The sequence below is a fragment of the Sminthopsis crassicaudata genome, chromosome 4 (assembly GCF_048593235.1).
Source record: "Sminthopsis crassicaudata isolate SCR6 chromosome 4, ASM4859323v1, whole genome shotgun sequence".
In the NCBI taxonomy this organism is placed as follows: Eukaryota; Metazoa; Chordata; class Mammalia; order Dasyuromorphia; family Dasyuridae; genus Sminthopsis; species Sminthopsis crassicaudata.
This window is the reverse complement of record NC_133620.1, coordinates 336927236-336945012: the sequence shown is the minus strand read 5'-3', so window position 1 is coordinate 336945012 and position 17777 is coordinate 336927236. Positions and strand designations below refer to the sequence as shown.

Below are 17777 nucleotides of genomic sequence, written 5' to 3'. Positions count from 1 at the left end.
GTGGGGGTTGGATTAAGTCTCCTCTGAGGTCAGCTCTGGAGCTGTGAACTCTGGGTATTTCTTTCCGAGTTAGGGACGGACTCTAGACGTCTTAAACTCTAAATTTACTTAAATGATACTTGGGTAATTATGAAGAGAGGAGCTGGGGGCATGTGCCGGCTATTTGGTAGTTTATGGGAAAAGAGAGGGCCCCGGATCTTTCCATCTGGTTCTCATGCTAAGTTGAGGGGCATGGTGTGCACATATCGGGCGCACCCCTCCGAGAACCGATGCGGGGAGGAAAAGTCGGGGTTCATCTCCGCCCGTCCGTCTCTCCGGTGCATTGTCCCGACGGGATCCCTCTTCCTTCCGGCCGGACTTGGCTTGCCGCACCTGAACACCCCCCCGCTTTCAGCGGAATCTCCGGGCACCCCTCCTCCTCGATCTCTGGGTGGCTTTCTCCTTCTCTGGGTGTGTGGAGGTGGAACAAGTCCAAACATTCTCCGGGAGTCGGGCAGGCTCTGCCGCCACACCCTCCGGGCTGTACTTCCCTCCTAAACTGGTTGTGTTAGTCTGAGTGTGAGTGCGAGCTCCCGGCCCGCTCACCTGCAGGGAGGAGCCTCCCAGAAACTATTCTTCCCGGGCCAGATCCTCCGCCCTGCACAAAACCGGCCAGAAGCCCCGGGACCCACTCGGCTGCAGCCTGAGCCCGTGTCCGAGCCGCCACCGAGCCTGACTCCAGCACCATGTTCAAAGGGCTAAGCAAAGGCTCCCCTGGGAAGGGGGTCTCCAAGGGCTCTCCTAAGGGCTCCCCCGGCAAGCACGCCAGGTGAGGAGGGGCCGGCTAGCCGGGGATGTATTTGGGCAGGGGGCGGGGAGGGGAGCGGGGGCGCGCTGCTGAGGATGGGCCCCCACCAACTTGCAAGTGGCCGGCCCCAGGACCTAGCCCAGCTCAGGTATCTCTAGTCCCCGAGGCCAAAAGGCTCTTGGCGCAGGGAATCTGTTTTGTCTCGGAGCTCCGGCCCCTAGTGGGCGAAGGTAGAGGGAGTTGTGTCCGTCTGCGGTACCAGCGTGGGGGCTGGTGGGATTCCACGGGGCAGCCAGTGGGCTCCTTTCAAGCCGCACAGCCGAGAAAAGCTGTCAGACTGGGCTCAGAAACTTTCCCTTGTCCCTCAAGATGGGACTCAGAGGCGTGAGTGAGGGTCCTCTAGGAAGACCAGCCTAGGAGAATCCGCCTGGCTCCAGCTCTCTCAGTTTCCCTAGAGTGTAAAGAAATCCATCCACCTTCAACCCCCTTTCCCCCCGAAAAAGTGTGGGTAGAGGTAGGCCTGTCCCTGATCACAAATTAATCTTTTACAATTAATCTCTCGTTTTTATAGCACGCTCATTTCTGAATATACCCCTCCCCTCTGTCTCCCCTATCCCAATCTCTATAGCAAAAGTTGAAAAGAAAGACCAGCCCTGTCAAACTAAGCAACACGTAACCGAATCCCAGGGTTGATGCAATATTCCCTGTCCACAGTTCTCCACCTCTGCAAATGAAGGGAGAGAGGCACATTTTTACAACTCTTCTCCAGGGCTGGCTCAGTCATTATAATTAAATTATAGTGAGTCCAGTTCCATTATATGGTTCTTTCTATTTATAATGTGATCATTGTGTGTATTGTTTTCTTCATTCAGATCCTTTCCCTCTCCATCAATCCGTATGTCTTTTCTTACATCTCTGAATTCTTTCTATTTATATTTTCGTAAAGGGGCACTATTATTTCATTATAGATCATTCCCGAGGCAAATAGCTCTCAAACTTTTATTCTCAGTGTCTTTATACTATTAAAAATTACTGGTGGGGGGGGTAGCTCGGTGGCGCAGTGGATAGAGCACCAGCCTTGAAGTCAGGAGGACCCTAGTTCAAATCTGGTCTCAGACACTTAACACTTCCTAGCTGTGTGACCCTGGGCAAGTCACTTAACCCCAGCCTCCAAAAAAAAAAAAAAAAAAAAAAATTACTGGGAACAGCTAGGTGGTGCAGTGGATAGAGCACCAGCCCTGAAGTCAGGAGGACCTGAGAACAAATCTGGTCTCAGACACTCAACACTCCCTACCTGTGTGACCCTGGGCAAGTCACTTAACCCCAGTTACCTCAGGAGGAAAAAAATTACTGCAGGTTATATTTATAGATATTTTCAATATTAGAAATAAAAAACTAATTTTAACTTGTAGACCCTTTGAAAGAGTTTCAGAGATCCCCAGTTCTCTGGACCACACTTTGAAAACCACTGCTGTAGTCCGTAGGTTCCTGCTTTACTTCTAGCTTTCTGTTTCCACACCAAAAAATGATACAATAATTATTTTAGGATATATAAGATCTTTCTATATTTAATGTGCTTAGAGTATCTGCCTGCCAAATTCTTAGCCACCCTAGGAGTATATGCCCAAAGAGAATCTCAGAAGAAGGGGTTATGTCCAGCAAGGCCAAAGACATGGAGCTGAGGAACATTTCATCTTTTCTGGGGCCTGTACTCCTTTGGTCCTAGTGAAGACTATGGACCCTTTCTCAAGATAATGTTTAAAATAAAATAAAAAAATAAAAATAAAATGCAAAGGATTATGGGGAAAACCAATTATATTGGTTTTATATTATTGCATTATGTTATAATTTTATTGGAAACAAATTACGATACAGTTATCAAAATATTTAAAAAATAAGTTTCTAGACACCAGGTAAAGAACCCCTGGCATTGTGTTAACACCTAGGGGAAGATATAGAACACACAGAATCAAGACCCCAGAAGAGATACTCTGAAACATGATCTTTAGGCCATTGCTGAGAACCATAAGGCTGGAGCTTGGGAACCAGCTTGAGTTTCTCCTGTGGATGGTAAAAGAGGAGAAATCCAAGTTTGAAGAGATATTGGAAATGATGTAACATGTTTTTCTAATCTCCAGTTAGGTTGTATAATGGTTTCTTTCCATTCCAAACCTTTGAGAGGGACCCTCCATTCTGAGCTGATCCTTAACTATTCTCCTCCTCCCAGCTCATCAAAAGTCCCTCAGGGTGGGTGAGAATGTGAAACATCCTTTCCAAACATCCTTTAGTAGGGCATACTAAAGCCAGGGAAATAGGGTTTGGAGAGGGTGTTCTTAGCTAGCTAGGGGTTGCTCTGAGCAAAAGCTTTCAACTCTGTGTGGTTCTTTTAGACCAGGGATTCTAAACCTTTTTTGTACCATGGACCCCTTTGGCAGTGTAGTGAATTTTGTGGGCCCTTCTTGGGATGATCCTTTAAATGCAGACAATAAAAAAATAAGATTACAAAAGAAACAAAAGATTTGTAAAAATAAAGATGCAATTTTTTCCCACCCAAGGTCATGGATGCCCTGAAATCTATCTCAGATGTTTTGCAAGGTGGGGTGTTTGTGGACTCCAAATTAAAAATATCTGCCTCAGATTCTTGTGAATCAGTCAGAAAATAATAGTGGAGCTTTTGGAACTTCTCAACAATAAGTAGTCAAGCGGGGCTCTTGGATCCTGCTCCCAGAGCTCTCTGAACTCTCCCTTTTTTTACTTTACTTCAAGGTGACAAACTGTCTCTGAGTCTCAGAACAGGCAGAGGCCCCAAGATGACTCGTCCAGATGAAAGGCTCATTATATGGATAAGATCAGGGCAACTTCTCCAGGAGTCAGGAGTCTATCTAGATTAAACAAAAAGTCTTAGATAAGACTACTAGAAAGTCCTGTCTGCCCCCTTGGTGCTACCACTGCCCAGAGAGGAACAACTCCCTTCAAGCCAGCAGAGATCCCCTACAAGGTTAGGATGCTGAGAAAGGCATCCAGGGCCCCAGACTACCACTGCATTGTCCTTCATAGGAGTGCACCAAAAAAGAACTTTGGGAGGTGGATTTTAAGTCTAGAGAAAGCTCCGAGATGATTGAGAAGGGGGGCTCAATAATGAAACACCTGAGGAAGCCCAGCTGGACATCCCAGAAGGACCCACCAGGTGTTAAATTGAGTCAGTGACTCATTCTCTACCTCTCCCTCCCACCCAGGGAAGTAGGAGGAATCTGGGTGAGGTCCTGCTCTGCTGGTCCCAGGATGGGGAAAGCTAAGGGAGCTGTAGCTTACTCCCCTGCTCTAGGGTCCCTGCAGAGAGTTGGAAATCTTGTTTGTTGAGCCTCTAGGAGGTAAAATGAGTCACTCAGGTTGTGGTGGTAAAGGAAAGATAATGGGGTTCCAGACCAGGAAGGGATCAGACAAGATTATATCAGGCCAGCCTCGGCTCCCTTAAAGTGGAACGTGTACCTAAGCTAAGCTATTAGTCCCCAACTAGGGGCCAACAATGATTTGACCCACTGTTTCTGTCCAATGATTTGGCCAACTGTGAATGAACTCTGCCTATGTTGGTGCAGTTGGAAATGGAAGGGTTAATATCTCCCCAAAAGATTTAAAGTTTTTTAAAATTATTTTTAATTAATAAGCATTTATTTTTCTTTCCCTCCCATCCACAGTTGCTTAAAAAAAAAAAAAAAAAAAGGAAGGGAGGGAGGAAGGGAAGGAGGGAGAAAAAAGGGAGGAAGAGAGAAATAAAAGAAGGAAGGAAGGAAAAGGAGAAGGAGGGAGAGTAGAAGAGAAGAAGGAAGGGAGAAAGGAAAGAAAGAAGGAAGGTAAGAAAAAATGAGGAAATGGGAAAAAAGGAAGATAGGGAAAGAAGGAAGAAGGGAGAAAGAGAATAAAAAAAAAGATGGGAGGAGGGGAAAAGAAGGAAAAAAGGAAAAAAAAAGAGAAATCCTCATAACAAATATCCATAATTAAGCAAAACAAATTCCTTCAATCCCCAAAGTATTTATCCTCTTTCTCTTCCTGATTTCCCCAAGGGCCTCCACCCAAGAATTAGCACAACTCATCACACGCATGCAAGCCAATGCAGACCAAGTGGAGAGGGACATCCTGGAGACCCAGAGGAGACTGAAGCTGGTGAGACCCGGACAGTCTAAATGGGGCAAGGGCTTGAGGGAGGTTAGAGAAAAAGTGAGGACATGTATGGGGGGGGGGGGGGGAGATATGTATTAGAGCATTCCTAATTATCCATTAGCAAACAGTACTGCATTATAGATGTGGAAACATGTTTAGAAGAATTGCACATGTGTAACCTATATTGGATTACTTGCTCTGTGGGGGAGGAAGGAAATGGGGAGGGAAGGAGAAAAATCTGGATCACAAGGTTTTGCAAGGGTGAATGTTGAAAACTATCTTTGCATATATTTTAAAAAATAAAAAACTATTATTTAAAAAAAGAAAGTAATATGTGTAAGTGGTTGTGGCTAGAGAGCTGCCTCAAAGTCATATCCCTCATTAACTGCCTTCAAGAAGCTTACTTTCTAGCAAAATAAGACACAGCTGTACATAAAGGAGAGATCCAGACAGAGACTTCTTGGAAGTCTGGGGAAGGAGAGAGCCTTTCTCCCATGGCTCTGCTCAGTCTGAACATACAAATATGTCTCTTCTCCAGTAGATTAAGAGGACAGGAGATCCTAGATTTCGGAACCTTAAAGAGTGTCTAGTCCACCATCCTCCATTCCTTAACAAGCCATTTATTAAATGCTTCTCGTGAACCAGGCTGGGTAGTGAAGTGGAAAGAGAATTGAGCCTGGAGTCAGGGAGATGAGTGCAAATTTGGTCTCATATACTTGCTAACTCTATGAGCCCGGACCATTAACTGCTTCAGTTTATGATTATGTATGTATGTGTAATCCACATGCATATATACACATACATAAGGTTTTCTTGCCACAGATAATACAATTTCTTTCTCCGGCTCATTGTACAGTAATGAGGAAGGCAGGATTAAATCAGGACTTCTTAAACTCTCTAATCATGGCCTCTTCTTGCCTAAGAAATTTTTACATGGCCTTGGGTTCATAGGTATATAAAAAGGTATGCAAATTGTAAAAGGTATAATAAATCATAAAGAAATGTATTTTAAAACAGTTCTTTGGTATACACACAATTTTACCACTTATTGAAGAGGAAAGCAAATTTGCATACTAAGGAGATGGATGTGCTTGTTTGTTTTTCCATCTACAAGTTGTCTCTAGAAGCCACTGGCAATGGGCATCAGGGTAGCTGGCGTGGACTTAAGTTGGCAGCGGCAGCCAGGGACAGAATGGTAGCCTGGGGAAAGGATGGCAGAGATAGCCTGAGCACAAAAATGTGTATCCACAGGACAGGACAAACAGTGAACAGAACCAAGCCCTCCAGTACCAAGAGGAGACCGGTCGGGACCTGAAGGAAGCTGAGATGTTGCTGAAGGACCTATTCCTGGACATGGACAAAGCCAAGAGAATGAAGCATCCACAAGCGGCTGAGATTGAGAAAGAGTGAGTGAGCTAAGGGGAGTGGGGCTGTGGCCCTGAGAAAGGGAAAAGGAGAAGGTGGGGCAGAAACACCAGTCCTTGCGTTTTTTTTTTTTTTTTTTTTTTTTTAATACATATTACTTTTTTGGGGGGAGAAAAAAAATCAGAGCAAAAGGGAAAAGCCATGGGAGAAATTAAAAAAAGAAGAAGAAGAAGAAGAAGAAGAAGAAGAAGAAGAAGAAGAAGAAGAAGAAGAAGAAGAAGAAGAGGAGGAGGAGGAGGAGGAGGAGGAGGAGGAGGAGGAGGAGGAGGAGGAGGAGGAGGAGGAGGAGGAGGAGGAGGAGGAGGAGGAGGAGGAGGAGGAGGAGGAGGAGGAGGAGGAGGAGGAAAAGGAGGAGGAGGAGGAAGAGGAGGAGGAGGAGGAGGAGGAGGAGGAGGAGGAGGAGGAGGAGGAGGAGGAGGAGGAGGAGGAGGAGGAGGAGAACATAGCATGTGTTGATTTACATTCAATCTCCAGAGTTCTATTTCTGGGTGCAGATGGCATTTTCTGTCCAAAGTTTGTTGGGATTGCCCTGGATCCCTGAGCCACGGAGAAGAACCAAGCCTTTCATAGTTGATCATCTCACATTCATGCTGTTATTGTGTACAATGTCTTCCTGGTTCTGCTTGTTTTACTCAGCATCAGTTCATGTAAATCTTTCCAGACCTTTCTAAAATCAGCTTGTTCATCATTTTTTATAGAACAGTAATGTATCATTACCTTCATGTACCACAACTTGTTCAGTCATTCCATAATTGATGGGCATCTACTTATTTTCCAATTTTTGGCTGCCACAAAAGGGCTGCTACAAATATTTTTGCACATTTTCTCTCATTTATTTTATTTTATTTATTTATTTTTTAAATAAAGATTTCTTTATTTTATTTATATTTCCTTGGGATACAAATCCAGTAATGGCGCTGCTGGGTCAAAGGATGTGCACAATTTGAAAGCTCTTTGGGCTGAGTTCCAGACTGCTCTCCTGGATACTTGTGGTTCTTAGGGGTGAGGAGGGAAGCCAGTTAGGAAAGGTCACCTGATGTCCTTTGCCTTTGTACTGACCACCGTGCCCATCTCCTCCATTGACAGCATCAAGCAACTGCATGAACGAGTGACCCAGGAATGTGCCGAGTACCGCGAGCTCTATGAAAAGATTGTGCTGCCTTCTGATATAACACCAAAAGTTGACTGGGCTCGGGTGCTGGAGCAGAAGCAGGTAAGAGTGGCTCCTCCTCCCTCAGAAGTCCTAGCTCCTGGCTTCTAGGATGCTCTGCCTTCCCGTGTCTCAGTATCCCCAGGGTACTCTGGCTACAAAAGAGGCTCCATGGTGCAGGGCTTGGACTCAAGAACACCTGAATTCAAATCCAACCTCAGATACATGCCTTGTGACCCTAAGCAAAGCATTTCCTCAGTTTCTTCCTCTGTAAAAAGAGAAAAATAAAGCACTTCCTTTGTGTGAATTGAATGAAATTATACATGTAGAGTGTTTTATCAGTGGTAAAGTGCTTTAGAAATACTAGTTATGATTGGGAATCATCCAGTTTATCCATCACCTGGACACAATCTTTACACTAAGTATCTATTGAGTACCTACTTTTTAATGGTCTAGTGAATTTATTTATTTAACTTAATAATATATTTATTACATTATTTATTTCTATTTAATTAATTATAAATTACATGCATATTATAAATGTATGTATAATATGTACATATGAATATGTATGTATTATATATAAATTATATATTAAATAAATGTGTTTATTATAAATTATTAAATAATTAATATATTTATCATATTTTTTAATATGACAAACACTGTACTATATGTTCTGGATATAGACAAAAAGTAATAATCCCTGCTGCCAAGGAGTTTATACTTTAAAGAAAAGAAAGGGATGGGTGGGATAAAACATGTATACAAATAAGTCTAATACAAGGCATTTTGAGGAAGAAAAGGGTAAATCACAGAAGACTTTACAAAGAAGATGACTTTTTTTATTCATTCACATAAGTTGTGTCTGATTCTCTGTGATGCTATTTGGAGTTTTCTTGGTGAAAATACTGCAGTAGTTTGCCCTTTACTTCTCTAGCTCATTTTACAGATGAGGAAACTGAGGCAAACGGGGTTAAATGAGTTGTCCAGTATCACACAGCTAGTAAGTGTCTGAAGTCAGCTTTGAACCTGAGTCTTCCTGACTCCAGAGTTGGCACTCTACCCACCATACCACCTCGATGTCCCAGTGACCTTTAAGGAGGCTAATGAGGAAAAAGTCAGGGTGGAGTGAATTCCTGCCACGAAGGACAGCTTCTGTGGCACAGAGATGGGATTTAGAGTGTTGGTTCAGGGACTAGCTACCAGACCAGTCGGGCTGGATAATGCAGAAATGTGACAGATGATTTAATTTTCATTTTGAATACTGACACCTGGAAATCAGCAAAGACTACAAAGCAAGGCTTAATTTGTGGTTTTGTGGATTGGCTAGCCTTGAGAAAATGATGGAAAAAATGCTAATAATACAGATTAAACTTAAAAGTGTAGTGTAAGTACTGCTTGTTTTTCCCCAGAGAGCTGATTGTTAAACATTTACCAGCACGTCATAAAGTATTCATAAAGGGAAGTAATGTAAAGGTTGAAAGGTTGAAAAGGAAGATAGTCTTACAGGGAGGTGAAGGATATTTTTTGGAAACAGTGTGTGGATTATCTTGCTTAACTATGTATTGATTATTATTGACAATAAGGTAATTTTTTAAAAATTGTGGAGGAATTTGAGATAAAAAAAGGAAGGAGTAATGAAAGTGAAGCAGGAAGAAAAAGAATGATGAGAATATTAATGAAGCAGTATTTTAAAGTACACTGAATGGAACAGAAGGAAGCTTATGTCATTTTTTAAATAATATTTTATTTTTCTCCAGTTACACAAAGAGAATTTTTAGCATTCATCTTTTAGAAATGAGTTCTACATTTTCTCTCTCATTTCTTCCTCTCCTCCCTAAGATAATAAACAATTTAACATAAATTTTATTTTTTTGTTTTTTTTAATGAATATTTCAATTTTATTAGAATATTCCAATTCCAACCATAGGGTATGTTTAGGGGAAGTAATGTGAGATAAATACAAAAAAATAAAATGATACCAGATTGTAATAAACTGTGAATATCAGGCAAAATTTAAATTTTCTTTTTTTTTTAATTAAAGTTTTTTATTGTCAAAGAAGATACATGGATAAGTTTCAAGATTCACCCTCACAAAACCTTGTATTCTAATTTTTTCACTCCCTCCTTTAGATGGCAAGTGATCCAATATATTAACATAGGTTTTATATGCTCAAAAGGGAAAAAAAAAAGCAGGGAAAATACATTAAGTGAAAAATAGGGTACTTCCATTTGCATTCAGATTCCATCGGTTAGTTCCTTTTCTGGAGGTGGATAGCATATTTCATCATGAGTCCTTTCGAGCATTGTATTGTTGAAATAACTAACTCATTCATAGATGATCATCATACAATAGTGCTGTTACTGTGTACAATGTTCTACTGTTTCTGCTCACTTCACTTTGTATCAGTTTATATATCAGAAAGTAATTTAAAGGGAAACACAAACAGGACACTTTTCTAACTAATATGCTATATGTACACACAATGGAAATTCACAGATTTCTGTACAATTCTCTTCCTATTCTTTGTATGCACATACTGATATTTTTATTCAAAGTAGCAATAAGAAAAAAACTTACTTTAAATGTATTTTTAAAGTCTTTTCTTTTTAAATACATTTAAAAATATATAGATGAGTGCCAGACTGTGGAAAACTGGGTAGAAGATGGTCAGAAATGAAAGGGACAGGAGTTTGTATTTTATCCTAATGACATTAATTGAACATTTTTTTTCTAACACAGGACTGACATGGTCAGGTATGTATGTGCTTTCAGAAAGCATTTTGGCAGTTCTGCAGATAATGGTTTGAAAAAAAGGAGAAATAATTGGGAAGACTAATTAGAAAAGTATCACTATAGTCCAGATTTGAATGATAAGGGCTTGATCAAGAGTGGAGGGGAGATGAAATGTAAGAAGAAAAGGAAAGAAAGGTAAATATACAATACAATAGACAAGATTTTTTATTAACTAGCATAATTTTAAAAAAACTTTTTTCTTTATTTTTCTGATTATATCTGTACATCAATTTTTTTTAAAATAGACCTTCCTTTATGAATCATGTTGGAAGAGAAAAGAAAAGAATCAGAAGAAAGGGAAGAAACCATGAGAGATAGAGAGAGAGAGAGACAGAGAGAGACAGAGAGAGACAGAGAGAGAGAAACAGAAGAAAAAGGGAAAAAATGGTGATACTTTTCTAATTAGTCTGGCACCTATCTGTGGGATAGGTAGGAGATGGATGGTGATCTGGAAGGGGAGACTGAAAAGTGAGCTTGAGGTGCAAAGAAGAGGAATGAGGAGGGAGTGATGCCACAGAAGTATCCAAGAGGAAGGAGTGGTCAAGAAGGATGAGGTGAGAAAAGGAAGTCCGGTTTGGCAGCTAAACTTTGGAGATTATAGTTTCGGGAGAGTGGGAGAGGATCAACAACTAGATCAAAATGAGTTGAAAAGTGAGTGAGTTGTGAGAAAAGCAGAACTTATGTGAGAATTTATCTTGCTTTATGATGAATTTTTTAAAAATAACTTTGTTTTCTTTTTTTTCCAGTTTGAGAAGAGGAAGGTATTATGGATAAAGGGGGGAATGTGCATAAAGTATGGAAAAGAAGAGGGGAGGAGAAGGGAGGGAAGGAAAGGGGAGGAGAGAGGAAAAGGGGAAAGGGGGAAAAGAGAGAAGAAGAGAATAGAGAACTGAGGAGAAGACCGAAAAGAGGAGAGGAGGAAAGGGGAGAAGTGAGGAAATAAGAACAGGACAAGAGGGGAGAAGAGAAGAAGGGAAGGGAAGTAAGGGAAGGGGAAATGGGGAAAAAAGGAATCTTTTTTTTTTTTTTAATACAAAGAAGAGAACAAAAAGAAGGGCAGAAAGAAGCATAAGCAGGACAACTCTGCAGGTTGAATTTATTATATATAATTATAAAGAAAAGCTAAGTCTACAATCCATTTTAATTTGAGATCTGCAGTTTCATGTTCTTGTTATTCAGTTATTCATAACCCCATGGACCTTATCATGCTAATCCCATCCATGGGATTTTCTTGACAAAGGTACTAGAGTGATTTGTCATTTCCTCCTCCAGTGGATTAAGTTAAGTGACTTGGCCAGGGTCACACAGCAAGTAAGTGTCTCAGGTAAAATTTGAACTCCGGTCTTCCTAGCTGCAGATCTAGTACTCTATCCACTCTATCCACCTTGCTGCCTAGCGGAATCATATCCCAGCTTCTTTTTCCTTTCTACTATATATGTAGTTTCTATTTGGTGTTTGTTAAGTTCAGAATAGAATTAAATAATAAGAAAGAGTACAGGGGCAGCAAGAGTAGAATACTTCTTCTATAAGTGTTGCAGTGAAAGGGAGGAGATGAATATAGGGTAATGGCTTAAAGGGATGTCAAGATCAAATGAAGGATTTTTAATGATGGGATTGATATGAATATGATTATGGGCTGTCCAGATGGAACCAGTAGATTGAAGATGACAGAGTTATGATAGGTGGGGCAGACTTTTGGAACAGATGGAAGGTTAAAAAATGGGGATCCATGTAGAGGGATTAGCCCTAGCAACAAGAGAGACTGCCTGCTCCTTGGAAACCAGAGTAAATAGGAGAGGACAGGTGAAAAATGTTAATGAGGCTTTAAGGTATTAGTAAGGAAGAAGAAACTCAGAGCATATGGTCTTATTTTTTTTAATAAAGAAGAAATTTGGTGAGGGAACTGTTAAAGGCTAAAGAAAATAGCAGAAATTTGGAATAGCCACTGATAGAAATATGAGAGAGACTCCATCTAGAAAGAAGGGGATGTGTCAATGGACTTGTGATGGAGAGAACCATCTGCATCCAGAGAGAGCACTATAGGGACTGAATGTGGATCACAATATAATATTTTCACTTTTTTGTTGTGGTTTGCTTGCTTTTTGTTTTCTTTCTCGTTTGTTTCCTTTTTTATCTGATTTTTCTTAGTGCAGCACGATAAATGTGGAAATATGAATAGAAGAACTATACATGTCTAACATATATTGGATTACTTACTGTCTAAAGAAGACAGTGGAGCGAAGGGAGGAAAAAAAATTTGGAACACAAAGTTTTGCAAGGATGAATGTTGGAAATTATCTATGCATATATTTTGAAAATAAAAAGCTAAAAATTTTTTAAAAGACAAAATGCTTTAAAAAAAAAAAAAGGAAGAAGGAATGTGGTACAACAATGAGTTGAAATTAAATAATAAGTATTTGCAACAGACTCCATCACTGTTTTAGTGACTCTTTTGTTGTTGTGTTTGGTGAGATTATCAGGGTTAAGCAACTTAGCCAGGGTCACAAAGCTAGTAAATGTCAGATATCTGAAGTCTGATTTGAACTCAGGTCCTCCTAACTCCTAGTATTCTATACACTGTATCACCTAGCTGTCCTCCCGTGTGATTTCTTGCAAAATGTTTATTAGCAAGAAATTTGGATGAGGAAAGCCTTGTTGCAGAGGAGTTTCTTGCTTTGGGTCAGTTATGGAAAGATACACTGGCAAATATCTTGCAACTGGATTTCTGGGAGGGAGAGTAGGAGAATGCACAATACACTTTTCAGTTTAATTGTTTTATTAACATTTTCTCCATCATTTTCTTAGTCTAGACAATCAACAAAACAAAAAATTAAGGTCTGATTTGTAGTGTTTGCCAGTTTACAAGGTGTGAATGCTAATGCTGAAAATTTAAAATCATCTTTCTGAACTGGATAGAGCTATCTCTAATAACCCTTGGGTCTAGGAGATGAAGTAAATGGGCAGTGGACTGGTTAGAATTTAGCATCTATCCCAGGCACATTGCCTGCTGGGCTGTAGCAATGGAACATGAAGAGATTCCCTCCTTAGGTGATAGGATTATAAATCTGGAGCTAGAAGGAACCTCAGAGTCCATTGAGCACAATCACCATTTTACAAATGAGGAAACTGAGGTTAGTTAAATGGCTTGTCCAGAGTCATGCTACTAGTGTTTAAGTGCAAGATTTGAACCCAAGTTTCCTTAACTGCAAGTCTAGGTCTTTACATTACATTGTGCTGCCCCCCAATAAGTGCAATAAATGCTTGTATATAAGTTTGCTCAAATTTGTAGTTTAATTGATTATTCTATTAACTTCTCCATAGCTTCTGTAATAATCAACTATTTTAATTTTTCTTTTATTCCTTTGACCCTTCTTTCTAAATTTCCTTTGCTGGCTCCTTTTTCTCCCCTCTATTTATCTACCCCTAATTTCAGGTAATTCCTAAGTCTTTTTCTTCATTTATATTCTGTGGTCAGTCAATAGTCAACAAATATTTATTAAGTGCCTATTTTGTGCCAGGCACTGTGCTAAGCATTAGGGATTAAAAAAAAAAAAGAGTCAAAAGACAAGCCCTGTCCTCGAGGAGCTTATAATCTAATGTTGTTTGGAGAATTTCATCTATTGAGTTATCATTTCTCTGCCTCTGTGTAACTTAAAAATTACTATGTGTCTCAGTGGATCAATCTCTGGCTGTGGAGTCTGTAAGACCCCAATTCAAGTTCTACCTTTGCTGTTCAGTTTCAGTTGTATCCAAGTCAATGTGATCCTATTTGGGGTTTTCTTGACAAAGATACTGAAATGATTTTCCATTTCCTTCTCCAGCTCATTTTACAGATGAGTCAAACAGGGTTAAAGACCTTGCTCGGGACCACACAGTTAATTAGTGTCTGAAGTCAGCTTTGGATTCAGGAAGGCGAGTCTTCCTGACTCCAGAGCTGGCACTCTGTGAGATTGATGGTATAATTACCCTTCTGGGTAAAGGAGGTAGAATAAGGATACAGGTGATAGAGAATTCAAGGAGGTTGGGGAACTAGGAAGTCTATTTTGAAATCCGTAAGCAAGGAATTGGGAGAGAGAAGAACTGAAATCCTTAGAGAAGAAAAGTATAGTGACCTAGAACCTGGTGGATCACAGCAACTAAGGCTTGGACTGGATGATACAGGTGGATAAAGTGAACCATTAGGAAACATCTGCAGGGAGATGGGACAAAGGAAAATATGAAATTGACAGTAGGGTATGTCAGCTCTTTCTCCTGGCCCATTTCGTGTCTCCCTGAAGAAGGTGACCAAGGATGCAGGGAATCCCAGAGAGCTAGATTTCTGTGAGCACAAGGAAAGAGTGTCAAAAATAGGGCAGAGAAGGAAAGGGATTGGTGATAAGTCACACTGAGATGAATTCAGGTAAGAATATTGGGAATACAAGAAATTGAAGTGGTCTAATATTAGTGCACCGGACTTGAAAGCAGGAAGACAAGTTCAAACCTTGCCTTAGATATGTACTAGTTGTGGCAATGATCTAACCTCTGTGTACCTCATCCTTATCTATAAACTGAAGGGGTTGGACTCTGGCTTTTAATGTCCCTCTGGCCCTAGATCTGCACTCATAGGATCCTGTGAGACAAACAAGGAAAGGAGGCCCTTGCCTTAGAGAGCCTACATGGGCAGGAGGTTTGCTAACCATAGAACTGTGTAAACACCAATTGCTTGGGTTCCAGATTCCAGCATTCTGGTTTAATGCTTACTAGTATAATAATAACTCACAATTTAAATAGCACTTTAAGGTTTACAGAATACTTTTCCACAATAGCCCCATGGGGTAAAAAGTATAGATGTCATTATTTCCATTTTTATGGAGGCTCAGGCCAAGCACTTGACAAATATTATCTCATTTTATGGAAGTTAATGACTAATTGGAGGTGGGTGAAGAAAAAGATGGCCAAAGATGAGTGAAAAGGCGTGGATCTGAATCTTGGCTCTATTACTTCCTTCTTAAGTGACCATTTAATTCTTTTGGACCTCAGTTTCTACATCTGTAAAATGAGAGGACCGGACTAGATCATCTCCCTTCTAGCTCTTTCCCAGCAATCCATGCCTTCATGCCTGGCTGAGTGGGAGAACAGGGTGCCTTTGACAGAGATGGGAAATAACTCTGTTCTAGACAAGGTCATCTTAAACTTTTTCCACTTTTTGCTTGAGAAATTTTTACTCTATCCTAGGGATATAGATATATAAAATAGATATACAAATCAAACATTTACTGATAATAAATCCTAAGGAAATTTATCTTAAAACAATTATTTTGTATAATATAATTTTACCATTTATTAAAGATAAAAGCAAATTTGCATACTAATATGGATGTTAATTTATTTTACCTAAAGAATTAAATCTTGGCAGAATATTTGGTACCTTTTACTGCTGCCAAATTTTCATGATCCTTACATTCACTTATGTGACCTCATAGGGGGTCACAACCCACAGTGTAAGAAGCTTTGCTATAGACAGCAACTCAGTCTGGTCTCCATCTTTCCAGTGTCCAAATGTAGCCAATTTTTGTAGTCTCATTGTTACTTTTGTTCTTGTTTTCTTCCTGTAGCACCATAGATGATTTGCCTGGGATGGCTGCAATGTGCAAGCCTAGCTCATTTTACTTTTAACATCCTCAAATGGATGATGGTTGTAAAAATCAAAGAGAGATGTAAACTTCAGATGATCTGAGTATCTAAAATTCAAAATAAAAAGCTTTTTTTAAAAAAGAAAGAAAGAAAGAAAAGAAAAGAAAAAAGAAAAAGAAATTCAAGAGCCTGTAGGGAGAGACAGAGGACCTGTCCTGGCTGGAAGGGACCTTACCCCAACTCTTCCCTAGACACTATCTAAATCGCAGCCCCTGTTTCTGTCTCTAGAAGCAGATCTGTGAGGGGCAATATGGCTCAGGCATGCCAGAACTGGAGCAGCAAATCGCCGAGCACAACATCTTGCAGAGGGAGATCGAAGCTTATGGACAGCAGCTTCGCTGCTTCAGTGGCCCGGTATGTGAGCCCTCCCTCTCAGAAGCCTCCCTCCAACATTCTGGTCCAGCCTTCAGGGCTCACTCCATCTCCTCACCTCCCATGATGGGAGCCCTGTGTAAATGAGGCGGTGACATTCTATGACCCCTGAAAACTTGGTCCCTGACTCCCCTAGGCCATCCTCCCTCTACTCAGAGATGATCCCAAACAGCCCAGAATTGCAAAAAGGGAACAAATAGGTTCACATCCCATCTCAAGTAATTTTGAGCTGTGACACCCTGTGTGACACTCAATCTCTATGTGTCTCAGTTCCCTCATCTATAAAATGAAGAGTTGAACTTGATGGCCCCTAAAGTCCCCTGAAGGGTCTAGGTCTGTGATCCTGAATTTTCTGAATATCAGGAATCTTTTTTTTAAGTTATAAAATTATTTTAAAGTTAGTTTAAATAATGTTAAAGTTATTGAAATGATATAAGTGACTTGCCCTGAATCTCATAACTAGTAAGTGTCAGGCATATAAGGCAGTATTTGAACTCAGGTCCTCCTATCTCTATGATCAGTGCTCTATGCTCTGGGCCACTAGCTGTCTGTCCCCCTCAGGAATCTTTGAGATCTCACATAGTAAAGTTCTTGAAACCTGGGAAGTATCTCCTTGAGGATACCTGTTGCCACGTGGATAAGAACTGGTCCCAGATTGGAGAATACTTCTCAGGTAGATGAGGGCAGGTGCTTCCCTGCTCCCCATCCCCACTGCCCTGGGGCTAGCCTCTCAATAATTTTCCTTATCTCTTTTTTCACCCTACTAACCTCAGGATGCTGCAGCCATCAAGAATCAATACCGAGACCTACTGGTGAGAGGGGGATACTCCCTGGTGGAGGAACAGAGCAAGGACTGCCGGGAAAGAAAAGGATAGGTCTTGGGGAGGGGTCTCTCTGGAGACTGGTGGTGGGGGCGAGGGGCTGATCTGGACTGGACGATAGGCAGCCGACAGTAGGGAGCAGAGAGCAAAGGTCCACCTGTGATGACAGTGGATTGTGGAGTAATAGATCAGAGTGGATCCCAAGTCTGACAACATTTTTAAGTATTTCTTTATATATGGGTTTATTCTTTGGAATCTCTATTTTTGGGACTTGATGGGATCTTCTTTATTCCTGAGGCAGAAGGCAGCCACATGGCGTGGGCAGAGTCTAGGCAGCCTCTACACCCACCTACAGAACTGTACCCGACAGCTCGGTGCCCTGGCTGAACAGCAGCGTCGCATCCTTCAGCAGGACTGGAGTGACAACATGGCGGACCCCGTTGGGGTGCGCCAGGAATATGAGGTCAGGAATCACTTGGGGGCTTATTTTTTACAAAATGTGCTTGTGATGAGCCATATCAAAGGGGACCCCGATTCATTTGGTAGTGAAGGGACAGATATCCCCAAGGATACCGTGAAGTGACTGGTGGG

General features: G+C 41.0%; 1 protein-coding gene across 1 annotated transcript in view; it reads left to right on the top strand.

Moving 5' to 3' along the window:
- Positions 1–594: 594 nt before the first annotated feature.
- EVPL (envoplakin) overlaps positions 595–17777 on the top strand; it is a 37689-nt gene continuing 20506 nt past the window's right edge. The window contains exons 1-7 of the mRNA XM_074260790.1: positions 595–808; positions 4849–4948; positions 6197–6351; positions 7457–7583; positions 16222–16347; positions 17139–17177; positions 17488–17649. Coding sequence (XP_074116891.1) covers positions 726–808; positions 4849–4948; positions 6197–6351; positions 7457–7583; positions 16222–16347; positions 17139–17177; positions 17488–17649 — 792 coding nt within the window. The 5' untranslated portion in view covers positions 595–725. The remainder of the gene's footprint in view (positions 809–4848; positions 4949–6196; positions 6352–7456; positions 7584–16221; positions 16348–17138; positions 17178–17487; positions 17650–17777) is intronic.